The 21186-nt window shown below is 39.0% G+C and overlaps 1 protein-coding gene across 2 annotated transcripts in view; it reads left to right on the top strand.

The window, feature by feature from the left end:
• Positions 1–17021, top strand: part of HNF4G (hepatocyte nuclear factor 4 gamma) — an 80126-nt gene extending 63105 nt beyond the window's left edge. For both annotated transcript variants that reach the window (XM_037892405.2, XM_007052970.4), the window contains exons 4-10: positions 2544–2650; positions 7217–7372; positions 10221–10308; positions 12785–12937; positions 13094–13330; positions 13925–14047; positions 14490–17021. In XM_037892405.2, coding sequence (XP_037748333.1) covers positions 2544–2650; positions 7217–7372; positions 10221–10308; positions 12785–12937; positions 13094–13330; positions 13925–14047; positions 14490–14608 — 983 coding nt within the window. In that variant the 3' untranslated portion in view covers positions 14609–17021. The remainder of the gene's footprint in view (positions 1–2543; positions 2651–7216; positions 7373–10220; positions 10309–12784; positions 12938–13093; positions 13331–13924; positions 14048–14489) is intronic.
• Positions 17022–21186: the final 4165 nt, after the last annotated feature.

Raw genomic sequence — 21186 nt, 5'->3', positions numbered from 1 at the left:
AACTGCAGCATAAATCAGAATTGGAGGGATCCTATTCTAAATGACACTGTGTGTGCTGGTGGTATATGGTCCCGCACATCATGGGAGGATTGAACAGAGCAGAGATCAGTTTAGTCACATCCCCAGCCTGCCTTCAACATGTCCCCTTCCCCTCATTATGCCAGAGGTGGGAAAAATCAGCTGATGGAGGCTATGCCAGTCCTACACCATTAAAGATTTCCCTTACAGAGAGGGAATTTTCTGTTGGGAATCTCCATCCTGCTTAAGGATGCTTTAGCCTAAGTAAGCAAAGAAGCTCTATTGGACTGGTGAATCCAGCCCATTGAATCCTGTACATATGCAATACAAAGGTATTTCCTTTTGATTCTGTAAGTGGCCCTGTCACCCAGTGACTGGCCCCTGTAAGAGGAGATGGGGCCAGTCATACTTGTGCTATAATTAATTTGCTGCTTCCCAGCCTGGGGGGGCAGGACTGGACAGCCAGGTGGTACCTTAATGGACACCTGGGCCTTATAAAAGGACTAAGAGAAATCCATCACGGTGTTAGTACCACAGGGAGTGGGAAGGCTCTTGTGGAAGGTCCTTAGCCAGCGTCTGCAGGAGACTGGGTACTGCAGGGGAACCAGCCTTGGGGGCTGGTGAGCGCTCTATAGCGGAGTGGGAAAAGATTCAAAAGTAGCTTAGGCCTGGTCTACACTGGGGGGGGATCGATCTAAGATATGCAACTTCAGCTATGAGAATAGCGTAGCTGAAGTCGACATAGCTTAGATCGAATTAAAATCACTTACTTCGCTTCCTCGCGGCGCGGGATCGACGGCCGCTGCTCCCCTGTCGACTCCGCTTCCGCCTCTAGCCCTGGTGGAGTTCCGGAGTCAACAGCAGAGCGATCGGGGATTGATATATCGCGTCTACACTAGACGTGATAAATCGATCCCCGATAGATCGAGCACTACCCGCCAATCCGGCGGGTAGTGTAGACATGGCCTTAGAAAGGGGCTGAAAACAGGGCCCAAAGGGCAGGCTGAAGTGAAGCCCTGGAGGGCAGAGAAACCATTTTGGTTTGTTTAGGACCTTTTCGTTCGCACTTTTGCTACCATTGAAGGGGTTATATTTATTTGTGACTTGGGTGAAGAGGTAAGCCACACCTCCAACACAGACTAGTGTGGGGACGCTGAGGAGCCCCATCTTGGGGAAGGAAACCGAGGCAGGGAGTACTGGCAATTCTATGCTCAGCCAGCAGGTGGTATGGCAACATTTAACTTTAGTATTTGACCATCAGTGTCTTGCTTCTTCTGGTCGCATGTAATGTTGACATTATTTTAATTAATTTTGTATTTAATACCCTACTTTTTGAGCTACTAAATGAATTGGCATTTTGTTTCTCCAATTTAAAAAAAAACACACATCATATTTCATGTTTCATCTCTACATGAACATATAACACTTAGTGTTTAACACTGCAAGACATTTCTTATTATGACTTAATAAGAAGCACATCAGTAAATGTCCTTGGCAAAAAAGCTAGTGTATCTCTGGAATAAAGTGTGTTCATTCATCATAGAAACTAAAGGATATTGTGCAGTGTAGCGAAAGAATATTTTACTGAAGCCTTTCATGCTACAACTGAACCAATGTAATGCAGATTCCTCCCCCTCAAAATAATAAACACATGATTGGAAATAAAACTGGTACTCTTAAAAGATGATGAGACTCCTAGTGCAATAAAGAAAGATGTTGATTAGCACAATGCTTGTTCTCTCCTTGGCCTAACCTTGGATACGATTGAGATTTTAAGAAATCTGATTGATAGTTTTATTTATCCTTTTCTTTCCTGAATTAAAAAGTAAGCCTTGTTACTTAATAAGCCCTGTCTGTGCTCATTAAGGTTCCTTATCCAAAGCCCTTTATACCACCTTTCCTGGGCCTCATGAGACACAACCCACCTGCTTGGAATATTTTTGCTTAGTTAATGTTCTTTAAACTGGCAGGAATTAACGTCCCTAAGGAGGAGCCCAATATTGCAGGCTCAAAATTACCTTACAAATGGATTAAGTTCATTATTCACTCTTGTTTCAGTGTTTCTCACAGGAAAGCATGAACAGAGGTATCAGAATTTCTATGACTCAGACATTCTGTCAGTGATTGTTCTGTACACCCCTTGACCTAACTCAACAGGACTGGGATTTCTATATCATTAGGCTTCATTAATTAAGGATGGAAGAGAGGCCAGCCAATCAAATTACAGAGTATTGTTGAGTTCAAAGTAGAAAGTATGCAAATCTACTGTAATAAAGCCGATCATAAAAATCCTGTGTCTAACAACAATTAGAAATGAATAATTTTTAGTGACAAACAATATTATATGAATAAGAAATGTACAAGATTTCTTGTCACTCTTTCTCATGACTGTCTCAGAGCTGAAACTTCAAGGTCCTCTTTGGATGTCATACCTTGTGATTCATATAGTTATATAACAGCCCTCTGAAATTATGTTCAACTGCACTGCCTACAAGCAAATAAATGACATGATTATTCTTTTCTAGCTGTACAAAATGAACGGGACAGGATAAGCACAAGAAGGAGCACATTTGATGGCAGCAACATTCCCTCTATTAACACATTGTCACAAGCTGAGGCTCTTTCTCGGCAGGTACAGTGATCCACATGAAGTTATTTAACACCCTTTTAGATTTTTTCATAGTTAAATATTCCCTATTTCTCATTATATAAAGCATAATTATTGAGAATACCAATGTTCTATCTGCTTCCAAAAATGAAATCCAGCTGCTTCTTCCTAATGTAAGACTCAATAATAAAGAACATACATCTATTTCTGATGGCGAAGCCAGTAAAGAAGGTCACTTAAGAAAATTCATCTTGTGTTAGGTACAATATGTCCCAGTTTTCTTCCTTAATATTGCTTTATGATCCCCTTACTTTCAAATTAAGTACTGTCTCAAGCAGTTAGTGGCATCTGTCTGGTCCTTGAGGCTGGATTTTCAATGGAGCTTAACAGAGATAAATGTCTGACATCCAGTAAATGTCAATGGGTGCCTAACTCCCTTAGTTAGGCTCCTTTGAAAATCACAGCTTTAATGTTTGGATTTTATAAACCCTATTAAGGTTAACAAAAGGGGTCCAAATGCTGAACCTATTCACATCCTGGTTTTGAACTCTCTTTGTCTGGTTTGAACTACATTTTCCTCTGGTTTCTTTTTTATCTAATCAGTTGTTGAGTAGAACAGTATCTGCTGCTTTCCTGTAACTCAAATAAATCATAATAATTGATTTCACACTCCCTTACCTCTTCATAACTTACTCGGAGGGCAACTGCTGCCATCTTTACTTCATGATTTCATGCTGACTGTTTTATACTGAGTGATACATCCCCAAAAGTTTTGTAATCTTGTCCTTTGTCAGCAGCTTTCGTATGATGGAACTGTCTCTAAGAAATACCCATAAGCTGTAAAATTTCTTGGATCCTTCTTTGATCCTTAGTTAAATAAAAGAATTAAATTAGCCACTTAATACTGCTAGGCTGGTACGAATGGGCGACCTGGTACTTTGGTACTACATCTGACTCTAGTAGTCAATGAAAAAGCCTCTTCAAAGGTATTTGAATTTCCCTTATTATTTTTTAGAATGTTAGGCTTTAAGTAACTTTTAGCCAGGCCTGGTGATTTGTTGTTTACCTATTGTACAAATTAATTCATATTTCATATTTCAAACTCATGTTTACAAACAAATAAACTAATATTTCACCTCGGGCTCATGCTCAGAAGCCACAGTGATGGACACCTTAAAAATACATAGGCAGACAAACAAGTAAACAAAGATAAATATTTAAGGATAATGCCTTCTCCTTCTCTGGTAGATGCTAAGATGACTAATTATAGACAGGCCTGAAGGAAGTATGTTAACAACCCCAAACTCAAGGAAAAGTTCTCATCTTTATCTAACCCATACCTCATGGCTTCTCCTTTCTCCATAATGTCCTGAATAAAAGCCCTAAATCCAAACACCCTTCACTTTGGAAAGTTTGGGTCGAAATTTTGCAGTCTCATGCCCATCTCTATTTGTGACAGACTTCCAATTATATCAACCTAGTTAACTTTCTATTTGGGCTCTAACTTTTAGCTGTCATCCTAGGCTTCTCAACTACCGGTATGTAAAGAGCTTGATGCAGAGTTACTGGGTGAAATCCTCTGGCCTGTGTTGGGCAAAAGATCAGAGTAGGTGATCGTAATGGTCTTTTCTGATCTTAAAATCTAAGAATAAGCTGTTTTCCTTAGTAATTCTTTGAACTTGTTTAGAGTACATACACTTATGTGTTTTTATAATCCTTTAATCATTGCCAAGTGGTACATGCAGTTCATGAAGAAAAGTGTTTTCTTAAATGGGCTCCTGCTAAATATCCATTCTGCATGCTTTTCTCCCACAAAACTGGGAGATGATTGTCTGATTATCTTCAGCATATATTCCCCATCTAGAATTTCCCCCTCTAAAAATTAAATATTTTATTCTGATTATTTGATATCTATATTTCCATAGCATCTAGAGGTCCCAAGAAGAATCAGCTCCATAGTGTGCTAAGCACATCTGAAGATACAGTCCTGCCCCAAAGAGCTAAAAAGTGACACACAGAAGGTGTGAAGATAAAGTGCCAGATAGCATCATGTGACCCTCAGTCAAACATGTGGCAAATTTAATATGGGCTTCAGAGAGAGATTTGAAGGAGAAGAGGGTAGGATAACAGGTCAGTTCAGGGAGAGTTTTCACATGTAAGAAGCAATGAGGAAGGCACAAAGATGTTTTAATCCTTCTCCTTTTAACTTTAGTGATTCCATTATTTATACAATAAATGATTCCAGGAGGAGCAGAGAAGAGCATGGTCTCCTTTGCCCCAATCCTGTAAGAGCTCCTCTGCCCCAAATCTGCAGGGTTAAAGCTACACCATTTTGGAAGGGCCAGGTAGGAGTGAGACTCAGTAGCATCTGCCTTCCCTCTAACCATCAGGGACACAGTACCACAAGATAATTCTCACCCTGTCAGCATGATTTTCCCTACTTACCCTTCCATGCTGTATGCTAAAAGAGAGGGAGGTTGGGACAGTGGACAATGGAGAGAGGGAAGGTCATGGTAGCATAGCCAGGAGCTGTGAAACCTCTGGTAGCGCAAAGATTCATATACTTTAAGGCCATAAGGAACCATTGTGATCATCTGATCTGACTTCAAGCATAACACAGGTCTTAGAACATGATCCAGTAATTTCTGCAGCAAGCCCATAACTTCTCTTTGAGCTATAGCATATCATTTAGACAGACATCCAAAGATGTAGAGTGATGGAGAATGTACTATGTACTATGTCCCTAAATAAATTATTTTGACTATTAATTATCCTCACTTAAAAATCTGCAGTTTATTTCTACTCTGAATTTCTAGTCTAGCTTCAGCATCCAACCACTGGGTCTTGCTAATGCCTTTTCCTGCTAGATTTAAGAGCCATCTTCTGCTGGAAGTCTCTTCCCCATTTACCTGTTTGGAGACCATTATCAAAACACTTCTTAACCTTCTCTTGGACAAACTAAATAGATCGAGCTTCTTAAATCTCTCACTATAAAGTATGTTTTCCAGAGTTTGCAACCTTCTTGTGGCTCTTTTCTGAACCCTTTCCAATTTTTCAACATTCTTTTTGAAGTTAGGACACCAAAACTAGACTCAGTATTCTAGCAATGGTCTCACTAAGGCCATATGCAGAGGTTACCGTCCTACTCCTAATTGATATTCCCCAGATGATGTACACAAGAATAGTATTCACCCCCTTAGCTACAGCATTGGACTGGGAGCTGATACGCAGCTGGTTATCTATAGGCTTGACAGAATTCATTTTAAAAAAAATGCAATAGAATATTGATGTTTATTTTTCACGATTCTTTCCATTTTTATTGATTTACAGTTGCAGGAAATTTTGGAGGAGTCAGATATTGGGGGGCGGGGAGGGTTCCACCAATAATTATTAAATATCAGTAGACACTGAGATTCAAAATGTTAAAGCTTTATAACTGTTAAAACACAAATTGTCTACACCACATGTCAAAATATTCAAAGTAAATATCCTTAAATCGAACCCTAATACAGTAAGTTCTCAAGCAGCTTTTTTCTTACTTTGTCTATCTGTAAATTTTACTTATTATCAATGGAAATATTTTTTCATTGGTTTGTGTGTGTGGTGAAATCAAAGTTTACTGACATTAACAAATAAAAATCTTGTGAGCTCTGCAACATAGTGGGATTTCATGATGGGGTTTGGTAGTTCCTTTACTCCCTCCTTGGTAGTGAAACCACACTGTCCCCAATCTCCAAAGGGGGAGAGTAGCGGGAGACTCTGTGTTTTGAAACTCAGTTGCCCAGTTCTTGTGCAGGTTTTTCTAGCGTGATGGATGCCATAGGTCTAAGTGAGATATTTTTCCTAGTTTCAGCCTTACTTTTGTCTTCAGTCATCTTGCCTGTATTGCTTAATGGCAAGTTTAGTATTGTTCCTTTCCTTAGAAAGTCATTAAGAATTTGGCTCAGCGATCATACAAAAGCTTTCTAGCACCAGGCCCAGAAAGATTCCTCTCTCTCTGTTTCACAGAACACTGTGCACTGCAGGTGGTCTTATATACACTCCTATTAGTACATTTTCTGAAACATCCCCAGCTTCTATCCATACTGGTTCTCATCGTTACAAATCCTTCTGCTTTAGGCATTTAAAAAGCCTATTTCATTTTCTAGAGTTAATGATACTTATCTTTTCACTGAAAATACATATTTCCCTCTTATCTTTGTGTGCCTAGAACTTTATTACATTCCCTTCCCATTCCTTTCTTTCTAAAGTGAGGTAAATGTCATCCATTTTAAAGGCAAAAAAAAATTAAAATTAAAAATGTTACAAATAATAGTCATCTCTTGGAATGAGAAGATCTTGTAAAAATATAATAATAAAAATCCCACTATCATGGTAAAGTACACCATACTAGTAACGAGGGACAAACATTATCATTTACATGCATATTGGTCGTCTATATATTGTCGGGGAGTTTGGCACTAATGTGCATGCTTACTTCCATGTGTTTTGCTTAAATATACTCCTAGCCAGTGGAAACAGTAACAAATATGGAATACTAACATGCTGTATTTTTTTGTTTTGTTTTTTGTTTTTGCTTAACATGGCTAGATCCCTGTCTCGAGTCCTGGTGCTAGTACTGACATAAATGTAAAGAAACTTGCCAGTATTAGCGATGTGTGTGAATCTATGAAGCAACAGCTCTTGGTCCTTGTAGAGTGGGCTAAATATATTCCAGCCTTCTGTGAACTACCATTGGACGATCAGGTACAAAGCAAATGAACTGGAGAATAATGATTATTCTCCTCCTTTTACAGTCATGTAGAAATATTGTGCAACAATTTATTGTCTGCCCTGTATGCTAGATCTCAGCTTTGAAGCAGATCTTGAGACATCACACAAAGAGATAGTAGAGGTTGAAGCGCGTTTCAGCTGTTGGAAAAAAGGGTAAAGATTCACAAACTGGAAATTTCAGAAACAATGTTTTGCAACTTTCATGTTCTGTTGGAACCAGAAACTTTAAAGGCATGCCAAAATTAATAATAACGGTTAAAAAAAACATCCAAACTCCTTTGAACCTTTCAGAACATTTGGTTCATGTTCACTTGCAACTGTTTGTGAAGACTGAGGTGGCTTGTTATTTAATTTGAACCAGTTTCCTTATCCTTGCAAGAAATATAAGTATGACAGTCTTGAGAAGAAATCAAACCTATATTGACCCCAAACCATAGAAAATAATTTGCTGTTGAATATAATATAATATAATAAAAGATCCAAAATTGCATTTATAATGTGCTTATGTAAATTTTATTCTAAATTGACATGTAAACGGTGCTTGAGTTCTCTTTAGGGACAAAATATCATCACCTTGGTGCCATGCCAGATATCTGTTAGCTTTGAGTGAGATGTCTAAAGCTAATTCAAATGCCAGGTCTTCATGTTGTAATAGACATTACCAGGGGAGTAGGTAGGAATTTAAATTTGACCGCTCTTGGAGGGGCATGTTAAACACACATATATTATACAGATTAATATCAACACATGCACATATATCATATGCATAGATATAAACAGCAGTACACTCACCATTTCAACATGGCCCTGGGGCTGGAGGAGCTCTCTCTCCCGACCATGGCTCCAGGGCTGGAGGAGCTGTCAGCTCCTGCCATGGCCTCAGAGCCAGAGGAGCTCTCTCTCTCTGGCCCAAGCCCCCCGGCCTTGTGCATGCCCCTGGACATTACTGTCACCAAGCAACTGGTTGGGAGGTTAACTCGCTGCTCAGAGGGTCCTGATTTTGGTCTTTTAAATTGTAGTTCTACTCTGAAAGTGACCCTATAAAAATGTCATTGTGGAATTCCTCTGTACTGTCTCCTCAGTGTCAAACATTCTCTGTTTGTAGTAAAAAGACAGGAAGGGTTCTCTCAGCACTGCAAACCCAGCCTTGTATCTGAGAGTGAAGCTGGGGACATTCCTCCTCCTGCATCTTTCCAGTAATAAAGCTGTTTCAGGCCAAAGCATGCCCTTTCAAATTATTGCTTCCGTGATACCTGTGCTTACACTGGGTTTGCACAAATGTAGCAAACAATTCCGTTGACGATATTGAAGGAAGAATGGAATCAAATCAGTCTTTAGTTGTGTTGGTACTGTAGACGCCATAGATGTAAGATGCAATAAAACTTGCTTTCATCACTTAAGCTGATACGATGGAACAGGAAAAAGAACAGACCTGCTGATTAAGAGCATACCAACTTTACACTTTTCTGAATATAAGTGCACTTTAGAGGGTCACTAGCCAATAATTTTATGCTGAAAATTTGACCTGCAGTACTTAGAACATAAAGTGAGAAATACTCCTCAAACTCCAAGGAAAACCTAATGCTTTGTTACTGAGAAGTTAAAAGTAATGGCTACTACTTTTGTATGATAACCTCTTGCTAATTGGCAACTAGCATTTACTTATCAAATAAGCTTCCTCGTTTTGTACACTTTCTTCCTGACCTCAGAGTCAACCTGGTTTATGAACAACAAGGTAAACAAAAAAAATGTGTTAGCTCTGTTAAGGCTGAGATTCTGAAAGCTTTCTAATTTGGTTGCTCAGTTCTCTTAGCTGGCTTTGAAAATCCCAGCATAAAAATCACAAGAGAAAAATTCATGTTTGCACAATGGAAACAAACAAAAGCCCCAAGAAAATAGATTTCATTGCCAAGCTTCTAAGAGGGCATTATAAACAATGGAATGTAAATAAAAAATGAAAATGATAAACTAGTGAGTAAATTTTTTAACTGCTTTCCTGGTATGAATCAGGTTTCTTCTTTATTGACTATCATAAAGAGACCTTGTTCTATATATTTTGCAAGGATATCATTGTCTGTATTTCATAGTGAAACTGCCTGTTTGACAGCAAAATGGAGTACTTCTCTGTTATTTTTATTTTCAGTTTTGTGCATGGTGTTTTTTCTTTTATTTCACTTATTAGAAGAGAGGTATTTTTAACAAAATTGGTTGAATTACCCAGTAACATACTGTCTTCTGAAAGCTAATAGGTGGGCCTGGTATGGCACTAGGAAAATTTGTTCTAAGCCAAAAAAAAATCAACAATGTCCAGAAGGCTGGCTTTGTGGGGGAAAGAGACATCTCAGATATCTTTGTGTTTTACTGGATCAGGCTGAACAAAATACTGTACTGGATATTGCAAAATTCATGATAATAAGTTATGATAGCCTTCCTGCCACTGGTTCCTTCCATGTTGACTTAAAATCCAAGAACAAACTTTATGTAAAAGGAATTGGAAACTATGAAGTGCACATAAATATATTCAATGATAAACTATTTGTAAAATCATATTATGTTCAAAATTCAGTTTGTACATATTGCTAAGTGATAACCGTGACAAAGTGACATAGTGTAACTCAACTACATTGAAATAGTAAGATATTACTATAAAATGGAACCATGTACCTTAAAAATTACTTGCAGTAGTCTGACTGGTGTAATTGCAAGCAACAGCACTCTGATGTCTGCTGCCGCTGATTCATTTTGTCCCCTACAGATAATCACATATTTATGTTGATGTTATAATTCATGTTGTTTGTTTATGGGGGTTCCTCTTTTTAAGGTTGCCCTGCTAAGAGCGCATGCTGGGGAACACCTCTTGCTTGGAGCAGCAAAACGGTCCATGGCGTATAAAGACATTTTACTTTTAGGTAAACATTTATTTTGTTTTAATTAATAATTACCATGTTATAGTTCACCAACAACCATATAATCAGCATTCTGATAAACAGTGCCCTCATTTAACTGGGACAATTGCCACAGCACAGTGAGTGCAATGCACTCTACTGTCTTTTTAAACACCTCACTAATGGCATACCTAACACTGTACTTATGGTATGCCTACCTTATTGTCCCGTGCCAGGTTTCAGCAAAAGCAGATGTACAGTCCCTTGCAAATTAAAATGGCTCCAGTTCTACTGATACCATAAACCTAAACCCACATAGGAAGTCCTTGCCAAATGGATCTACATACTTTGGTACCCTGTGTGGCAACATTGACTCATGTCACAACCCACCAGCGAGCTCCATCTGTGCCAGTACTTTCGCCTTCTTGCAAGGAACTGTCTAGGTGTCCCTGGACAGAAGCACCTAATGCAAGCCAGGGGTATAAAGTGTGTAAGGTCTAGGGGCAGTCCATCAGCCTTTCTTTATCAACTTTGTGCCATCATGTTTAGGGGACTTTCCACGGCCTGCTATGCTCACACTTGGGCTCTGGCTATCTGTGGCCCAATATGATTCATTCTGAATATTATTGTACCAACCCTAGCATCCAGGGAATGGAGAGCGCTTGCTCTAGAGATGCTACTCACATTAGAGGCTCCTTCCTGTTTCTGGTCCAGTTTTTTTCCTGAGTGCAATTCTACTGGAATAAACTGCCTAGTGAAGTGTAAAACTGACTCATCATATCCATTAAATTACTAAAGATATAAGTATTTGCTGTATTCTTGGGACACTTAGGTAATGAGCAGAACTGGTGTAAATGAAAATGGTGGTTAGCATGACAAAGGTAAGTATATTCCACAGAAAGGACCAATTTAGGACCAGCTACTCTAGCTCTCTGAGGAAGAATTCTGTATAGCTGATGATTCATTGACCGAGTGGGAAATTATTATCATCTTTTGTCATGACAGAACTCTTACCCTTGTATATTATTCTCACAGGTCATTTTAATATACAGATAACTTTTGGCCAGAAGTTAAAGTAAGGTAGATTGCCGGTGTAGGCAGCTCCTCTGTTTCTGCTAAAAGCAGATGGAGAGCTTCCCCTTCTCTCTCTTGTTTAGAGGAGGCTTTCTCTGCTTCTCCTCAGCTGGTGAGTTGAGGACTTGTCAGGCAAGAAGTATCAGAAGTGGAAGCCATGGAAGAAGTTGTTTCTTGGATGGGAAGTTTCTCGGTTTTGCCATTACTAGATGTAGCCGAAGCACTGGCTTCCCAGTAAAGAGTGCCTCCATCAACCTTCTCTGAAGGAAGATATACTTTCCCTCTACTGATGATTCTAGCCCAGAATATGGCACTTGTTGGGGAGTTGACCCCATTTAATACCTTATAAATTTTCTTTATAAACATAATCCCCCTACTTACTCCAAATATTCTGCCTGGCAAGCCTCCAAAGAATTCCCTGCTTGGGTAAAATGATGGAAAGAAATATTAATTTTGTGTAAATTATATGAATATCTAAAATATCTCAACCAACAAAATGGATCTGTTATTCCTTTAAATCAATGTGTACTGCATACTACCCCATATCAATATAACACAAGCATCTGCTACTACATTACTTCATCGTTCTAAAGCTACATCTTATTTTGTTTCTATTCAACCATTTATTCCTATTAACTTCAGTGGGGCAATGATTTCACCTATTAACTTTTTCTTACTAGAATAAGCTCAATAGCATCTGTAGTGACTGAGCCAGTTGAAAATTGTAAATTCTTCAGGGCAGAGACTATATCTTTGTCCTGTGTTTATATAGTGCTTTGCACAGTGGGTTGGTGGTCCATGAGTGGGATTCCCAGGGTTTATGGTAGTACATATATATAATAAAGTACATAAGATTATGCTACCATAAATAGTAGCAGTCTGTTAGGAAGTTACATGTTGTTCCTCTCTTTCTCTTAGAAAGGTTTAGAATTCTAAACCAAATAAATTAGAAGTGGGGACTTATATTTTTTACACTGAATTTAAATAATTATGAGGACCACATTTTCATAGTGGCCTCTTTCTAGCTTCTAAAACAGAACACTGACTTTTCCTAAGATTAATTGCCCGTGCCAAATCTAATGTGTCAAAATGGACTTGTGGGCCCAAACTATATAGTTAGATGGCTAATTGGATAACTCCCCAGTTTGTGCACACAAAAGGCCTCGAACCTGCAGCCATACTAATCAGTAACTATGCATATGGGAATACTTATATGCCTAAGTACTTACAGGATCAGGACTTTGTTTTGCACATATGCTTTCCTTGTAAAGAAACTTAGTTTTGCAGGAGGGAATGTTACTGTATGAAAAATTCAACATGCAAAAATCTGATTATGCAAAATTAAAAATGGTTTGGTTCACCTGGGTGTGTAAATTTAAACCTTTGTGTAACATCAGTCCATATTCTGTTTTTTTTTCTCCTCAAGGTAACGATTATATCATCCATCGCAACAGTTCTGAAGTCGAGATCAGCCGAGTGGCAAACCGGATTCTAGATGAGCTAGTCCGACCATTCCAGGAAATTCAAATAGATGACAATGAGTATGCTTGCTTGAAAGCAATTGTGTTTTTTGATCCAGGTACATTTTCCAAAAAGTCTTTCAGATTTACTGTATGAATACACTGAAATTCACCTTTTGTGATGTAGCATTCATTAACAGTCTACATATTTGAACAAAGAATTTTTCACTGAAAGAATATGCTTTGACTTGAAGTATTTTTTTCATTTTTTCAAGATGCAAAGGGATTGAGTGACCCATTAAAGATCAAGAACATGCGGTTCCAAGTCCAAATCAGTTTAGAGGATTACATTAATGACCGTCAGTATGACTCCAGGGGGAGGTTTGGAGAACTTCTGCTTCTATTGCCTACGCTTCAGAGCATCACTTGGCAAATGATTGAGCAAATACAGTTGGTCAAACTGTTTGGAATGGTTAAAATTGACAGTTTGCTTCAGGAAATGTTACTAGGGGGTAAGTTTCAGAGTAACAGCCCTGTTAGTCTGTATTTGCAAAAAGAAAAGGAGGACTTGTGGCACCTTAGAGACTAACCAAATTGGTTAGTCTCTAAGGTGCCACAAGTCCTCCTTTTCTGTTTAGGGGGTAAGTGTCATTCTTTTTCTGTGATTTTCCACCGTATCAACTTGATAAGCACTTTGGAAAAAAATGTTCTCCTCCCCCCCTTACCAGGGGACAGTGCCAATTTGGGGAGGGTATTAAAGTCATGATAACATGGCTACTGTCCTGTCCCCCCACCTCCAATGTGTACTGTATGTTCCACAGCCATAGCTGAGTATCTGGACATGGAATTCCCCAAAGAGACAGACAGGGGAACCCTTATAAATATTGTAAGGATGAAATCCATTGTTAATGCAACCCAAGCAGTGAAAACAAATGTCATACTTATTATGGTTGAAGTCTTGTTAAATTGTTTAATGAATATGCAAAAGGTAATTATTCAAATTGCCAATCAAAATATTTGCTCTAAGGGAATGTAATTATTGCTGTGTAAATCGCTAGTAGTAACATGTTCATTTGAATTGATATGTGCTCTTGTAATTTTTGCAGGTACGTCTAATGATGCCAGTCATCTTCATCATCCAGTACATCCTCATTTAGCTCAGGATCCATTAACTGGCCAAACTATTCTCATAAGTTCAATGTCTGCTCCTGTCCATACAGAACAGATCTGTAAGCAATTGCACATTACCTTTCTATCATAACGTCTGACTGTTATGTTTAGTTAACTGGCAAATTCATTAAAATGGTGACCTGTCAAAGTTAGTGTATACTTCTTTCGTCATAATTTCTGAGATTTAAATAGTCATGCACTTAAGTAAATAAATAACTAAATAAATAAAAACACCACACACAGAAACAACCTCCTAAACAATACATTCTGGTTTGAGATGAATTGAAAACACATGACACTGTTTTGATATTACCATTGGTTACAAATGTGGGTTTTTAAAAGTAAACAATACACAGGGCTTCTGATATTTAAAAATTAATATTTACCTTTAGCTGCTAATGCAGCTACTTTTTTAGGGTACAGTAGTATGTATATCATCAATATGTATTTAGATTGGTCAAGAACATAATAATACATAGTTTCCCCTTAATTCTTTTTCAGCAACTCCAGAAACTCCATTACCTTCCCCTCCGCAAGGCTCTGGACAAGAATACAAAATGTCTACAAACCAGGCTACAGTCATAACACAGCAATCAATTTTAAAACAAAAACCATTGTGATAATTTTTTTTATTTTTATTTTTGTTTTCTTTTCTTTTACATGCACTGTATAAATTGTTAGGACACCTGGATGGTGGAAACCTCAGGATAGCAAATAAGGCCACCCCTTGACCCAAGGAAGTACAGGGGGCTGTTCTTATAATTCTTCTGTTTCAAAACTCAGAAAGCAAGGTACACTATTATGAATGATGAATTTGCCGTACACTTGGGGATACTGGTAGTCTTACAGCATATGTATATTTTGGTAATGCCTTTGGATCATTGAATTGAACAGGTTCATTTTTATTTCCCATTTGTAGTTGTCATCTTAATATTGTTTATTTTAGATCTGTAAGTAATTTCTTCATTGAAATGTCACTTGGAACTAATTGTGCTTGTTTAGCTATGAATGGTAGAACTTAAGACATGGATTAACACAAGCCAAGAGTTCATAAATAATAAAAGAGGAGGTTGTTAAATAAAACAGACGTATTACATTTAGAGTGAAAATACATAATGGATAGGATGGTCTGTTTCATTAAAATAAATCCTAATGTGGGGATACCATGATCTTGAAGTATGACTATACCAGAAGAGTTAAGCGTGTTGAATGATAGCTGTCATGTTTACCTATGTGAATACGGTAAAATGAGAGAACCCGCAACATGCAGCTGTGTGCTAAAAATGAAACATGGGTATAGGGAATGACTTTGATCATGCACACACACTGTGTTTGCTCACAGTTGGAATTTGTTATGATGATCTATTTACTGACTCAGAGAGAGGTTTTCATGCTATGCTTTCATTCATGAATTATTGACATCACAAGAAAATTTCTACTTCGCACAGTCTGGTTGTTCATAAGAGGAATGATTTTTCCTTTAATGGATACTTTCTCCCCAAAAGCTGTTAAAAAGTGCCAAATAATGTGGTCTCTTGGGTTATTTTAATGAAATAACACATTGGAGTCAGAGGTTCAGCAAAGAGATGTGACCTGGCCCAAAAACCTTGGTTTATTATAACATCGTAAGTTCATACAGTCATCACAGGCAGCTAACTCCCTGACTCTTAAAGTGGTATACACACAACTATAAGAATTTTTTGTCCTTTTTTGCAAACATAAAGCCACAAAACAATGTAAAACAATTAGAAAAAGTTTGAGTGCTGACTTGTAAACTCAGAATGCTTTAATGAGAATTCACATAACACCGAGCGGTATGTGTGTTCCTTTAGGGTATTCTGCAATAGTTGTATTTGTAGTTAAATCTGCATACAATAGCTCTTAATGTTCGTCTTTTGCTTTTTTAAAAAGTGTTTTCCTTTTTATCGGTTATTTTGTATTTTTTATGAATAAGCATATATTGCATTACTCTGTGGAGCAATAATGTCTCCTTTCTCATCTCCTTTATGATATGTATGATTCACTTTTTGATGGTCTTGATCGTACTCTCTTTGATGCCTAGGGGAGGTTTGCAATTAATTTCAATGGAAGCAGGGTTGTATCCCTTGTATGCAAATTGGACCATAGGCGCCGATTCCGTTGGTGCTCCAGGGCTGGAGCACCCACAGAAAAAAATTGTGGGTGCTCAGCACCTACCAACAGCCCTGCAGATCAGCTCCTACCCTTTCCCCCTCAGTGTCTCCTGCCTGCCAGTGATCAACTGTTCAGCAGCATGCAGGAGGAGGAGGAGCAGGGGAAGGATCTGGGGTGGAGTGGGGGTCCAGCACTCCTGGGGAAATCATGAAGTCGGCACCTCTGTATGGAACTGAGTCTTTTTTGAAACTACAATGTAGCTTTTAGGTGCTGAGCACGTGCAACTCCCATTTAAGTGACTATACCTATTCCTACTCCTACTGAAGTCCATGGCAGAGCTCCATTGACTTCAGTGGGACCAGGTTCGGGCCTACTGACTTGAATGCACCAAATACTTCATGACTGAGGTCTCACCCTGTTTGGGTTCATTCTGTAATTTTCCCAGGTACGCTTCGTGAATGCCTCTATAACTGACGCAGAGCACAGCTTATTGTATTTGGTTCTTACACTGTATTTTAGACAGAGAATGTACAATAGAATGTTTTCACAAACTGCCAGAATGTACTGGATAAAATCATATACTGTAGTATTTTATCTTGCTAAAGGATGTTATCTGTTTTATACAGTACATTGCATTTTTTTCAAATAAGGAAAACACTACTGTAATTTATTGGGATATGCTGATTTATTTTATAAATGTAACATTATTTTTGTAAACTTAATTATGCAAAAATCAAAAATGATTCGCTTTGTTAAACCTTAAATTATATTAAAATGAAATCTATATGTCTGAACTGTGATGTCATGTTTGTATGTCGAGCATTCAAGATAAAAATGGTTGCTGGAAATAACCATCAATCATCATAATTATCAATGCTCAATAAACAGATATATAAACTATGTGTATGTCAAATACGCTCTTTGGTAACTTTTTGACCATTTACATAATTGCATGAAAAGACTGATGTAATTTTATATTGTCATATAAATAAGTACAAAAAAGTTACAAATCTGCATCTTCACTATATTAAAATCATATGGGAAATATACGATAGCAACACATTACTTGCCATTCTGTAGCATTGTTTTAGTATTATATAGCAACAGTTTTCAGTTTTTGATCCTGACCCAGAAAATCATTCAAACACACACTTAGTTCAATCCCTACTGAGGAAATCACTTAAACCCAGGCTTAACTTTAAGTCTGTGCTTAATATTAAGCATGTAAGTAACTACTGTTCTTGGATTGGGATAGTTTCCTGAATCATGGCCTTTGTAATTCTGTAGATTTCAAATTATTTAAACAGTTTAATTTAGTTGAAACTTGATAATACTTGAATGTTTAGAAGTAGATTTTTTTCTTTCTTTCTTTTTTCCCCTTAAGATTCCTTGCAATGTATTTTATCATGTTATCAGCATCTGTTCTGCCTTGGGCCAAATGTTCAACTGTTTGTCTCTTTATAGGGTGGGTGGGTGTTGATTGATGTTGATGTTGAAGATTTTTTAGGCTTTTTGAGCAACCTTTTTCTGCAATTGATGATTCCAGTTTAGGAATCTCTGTGCCCTTTACTTGCAATGCTGAATTGGATGCAAGGAGGGGGTAATTTGGACAAGAGAGATTTTCTCCCTTTTTGTGTAGCTGGAAACACTACAGTAAGGCCTGATCCAAACTCCACTGAAGTTAATGTAATGCTAACAGACCCTGGTCATCCACAGCCAGGATCAAATCTGGGATCCCTGGAGCTTAATGCATGAGCCACTACTGCACGAGCTAAAAGACACACTTCTCTCTTAGCTAAGGCTGTAGCAGGCTTATCAATCTCTACCTGGTTTAGCCACCACTAGAGGGGAACAGAGCACCATACCAAGCCGGCATGGATTACATACTTCCTCTAGCTGAGGAAGCACATCCTGAGATTCAGAGACTTCCCAGTTGATATCCCAGATGAACCCCCACTTGTAATGCTGACAGATTCCGGCAGCCAGGATCAAACCGGGGATGCATGAGCCACTACTGCATGAACTAAAAGACACATCTCTCTTAGCCAAAGCTGTAGCAAGCTCATCTATCACTAGCATTCTGACCACCACTAGAGGGGGACAGAGTGACACCCCAAGCAGACATGGGTTGGGTTACATCAATAAAAAGCATCCCATTGACTTTAATGGCCTTTCAGTCAGGCTCCTGTAGGGTTCTGTTGTATTAATTTAAAGGAATAAATGGACCAAAAGAATCAAAGGTGTTAACATGACCCTGAAACTTTCCTACATACGTTTAAACAAACTTCAGGGTTTGGTATACAGTGACCTCATCCTGTTAATACCATGGCAAACACACCATAAACATTCTTTTTAACCTTTTATTAAAGATACAGAAAAATAAGGAAAGACAGTAAAAACACTTGAAATGTAAAGTGTTAAATAAGGGTTTCATTTTAACCACATCCCTTGTTCCCATTCCCTTTCCCTTTAGCTGGAGAGAGTTTTTGGAAAGAAACTGCCTGACCAGACTGTCTCTTAGATGGTATTAAAGATCGTAATAGCTGTCTTTTGGGGGAAACAAAAGAAGTCAGTTGAGATGGGCTGGAATGATTGTTTTCACTGTTGTTAAAGTCTGATCCCGTTTCCTAGACCATGAAACAAGACAAAGACACACAAAAAGAGAAAGAAAAGAACAGCAAATACAGAAAATGCAGCGTCTCTTTGGTGTTGACTCTCACTTGCAACCTCACGGCTAGAAAATCTAAGGCACAGGACATAGTCTTATCAGGCAACCCAAGTCCTGGCAAACATTGGGCTATTCAGGGCATTGCTTTTTGCTGCCTCTTTCTGGTCACAGGCTCAAAGAAAAGTTGCAAAATGTGCAGCCTTGGTAAGCTAACCCAGACTCTTATTAGACAGAAGGAAAAAGAAGAAGAGATAGGAAAGAAAAGAAATAGGGTAGAGAAGGAAAAGGACACATGAAGAGGGGGACAAAGTCTCACACCCCAGGTGGGTGTTCAGGATTCAGCTGGAGCCAATGAAGGTGGCAGTGTCATCAGGGTCCCTCTCTCTGACCCAGTCTGGTCAAGACATATCTCAGGATCAGGATGATGAAGGCACAGTGGTGTCAGGCTGGATCCTGGGTTACGAAAAGATGGTGAGGATGGTAGCCAAAATGGTGAAGCCTGCTTCTTCTCTTTCTTTCATCTTTCAGTCAGCCAACTTTTATGCTTCCCTCTGTCTGATAATTTTCACCCTCTTGAGCAGTGGTTCTCAAACTTTTTTCTTCACAGACCACTTGAAGATTGCTGAGGGTCTCGGTGGACCACTTAATGATCTTTCCAAATGTTATTTGTACCGTTAGCTAACTATTGTAAAGCGCTTTGGATAAAAGCGCTATATATAAAAAAGTAATAATAATTAACTGTTTTTTGTTCTACAAATAAAAGCACACAACTCATATTTTAATATCAGTAGTCTTACATTTCTAATGAGATGGATGTGCTCTCTCTTAGAATCATAGAATATCAGAGTTGGAAGGGACCTCTGGAGGTCATCTAGTCCAACCCCGTGCCCAGAGGAGGACCAGTCCCAACTAAATCATCCCAGCCAGGGCTTTGTCAAGCCTGACCTTAAAAACTTCTAAGGAAGGGGATTCCACCACCTCTCTAGGTAACGCATTCCAGTGTTTCACCACCCTCCTAATGAAAAAGTTTTTCCTAATATCCAACCTAAATCTCCCCCACTGCAACTTGAGACCATTACTCCTTGTCCTGTCATCTGCTATTATTGAGAATAGTCTTCTCCCACTGCAGCAGCCCCTGAGCTGGGGCTGGGAAGGAAGGGGGTCTCTTCACCGCCACAGCAGCCACAGAGCGAGCCTGGGAAGGAGGGCCATCTCTCCCCAACAGCCACAGCCCTGGAGCTGGGGAAAGTCACCTCTTTCTCTGGCCACCACAGCTCTGCAAGTCCCAAATTCCCCACACCCCATCTTCTCACCCCACTGCCCCTCCCACCTACCCCCTGCGCGGCTCCACTTATTGGGTGGGTGGCCCTTCATTCTGTCATGTGCAACCGCCCAGCCATGCACCTTAGAGGGATCTATCCATGGACCACCTGAATGGAGCTCGCAGACCACTGGTGGTCTGCAGACCACAGTTTGAGAACCTCTGCTCTATCCTCTTCTTGAGGACCCCAAAGGGGAGCGATAGGTGGAATAGCCCATCTCCTCTTTATTTTTACAACGAATTAGGCCTAATTTTCAACACACGAATCTTGGTTCATTGATTTCCAGTCTCACACTTCTCTTGTTTACCAAACATCATGAAGTTCAATAAAGACAAGCGCAAAATACTGCACTTAGGAAGGAAAAATCAAATGCACAACTACAAAATGGGAACTAACTGGTTAGGTGGTGATACAGCTGAAAAGGACCTGGGGTTTTTGGTGGATCACAAATTGAGTATGAGTCAATTATATGATGCAGTGGTGAAAAAAAGGGTAATATTCAGGGGTGTATTATCAAGAGTGTTGTATGTAAGACACAGGAGATAATTGTCCTGCTCCACTCCGCCCTGGTGAGGCCTCAGCTGGAGTTCTGTGTCTAATTCTGGGCACCAGAACTAGGAGAGATGTGTATACATTGGAGATAGGCCTGAGGACAGGAACAAAAATGATAAAAAGTTTTGAAAACCTGGCCTGTGAGGAAAGGTTAAAAAAACTGGGCATATTTAGTCTCCAGAAAGGGAGACTGAGAGGGGACCTGATAACAGCCTTCAAATATGTTCTGAGCTGTTATAAAGAGGATGGTATTCAATTGTTTTCCATGTCCACTGAAGGCAGGACAAAAAGCAATGGGCTGAATAGCTAACGCTTACTGCAAATTAGGAAAAGCTTTCTAGCTATAGTAGTAGTTAAAGTTTTGAATAGGCTTCCAAAGAAGGCTGTGGAATCCCAATCTATGCTCCAGCTGAGAGTTCTTGTGTATGGATGGGACTCAACTTCGGGGCAATGCAGACAAGCCCTAAGGTTGGCACTGTTATGACCTATCAACCCAAAAAACAATATTAGCAATAGTTAAGTA

The sequence above is a fragment of the Chelonia mydas genome, chromosome 2 (genome assembly GCF_015237465.2).
Source record: "Chelonia mydas isolate rCheMyd1 chromosome 2, rCheMyd1.pri.v2, whole genome shotgun sequence".
Taxonomy (NCBI): domain Eukaryota; kingdom Metazoa; phylum Chordata; order Testudines; family Cheloniidae; genus Chelonia; species Chelonia mydas.
The sequence above is the reverse complement of the archived record's forward strand: the minus strand, read 5'-3'. Positions and strand labels throughout refer to the sequence as shown.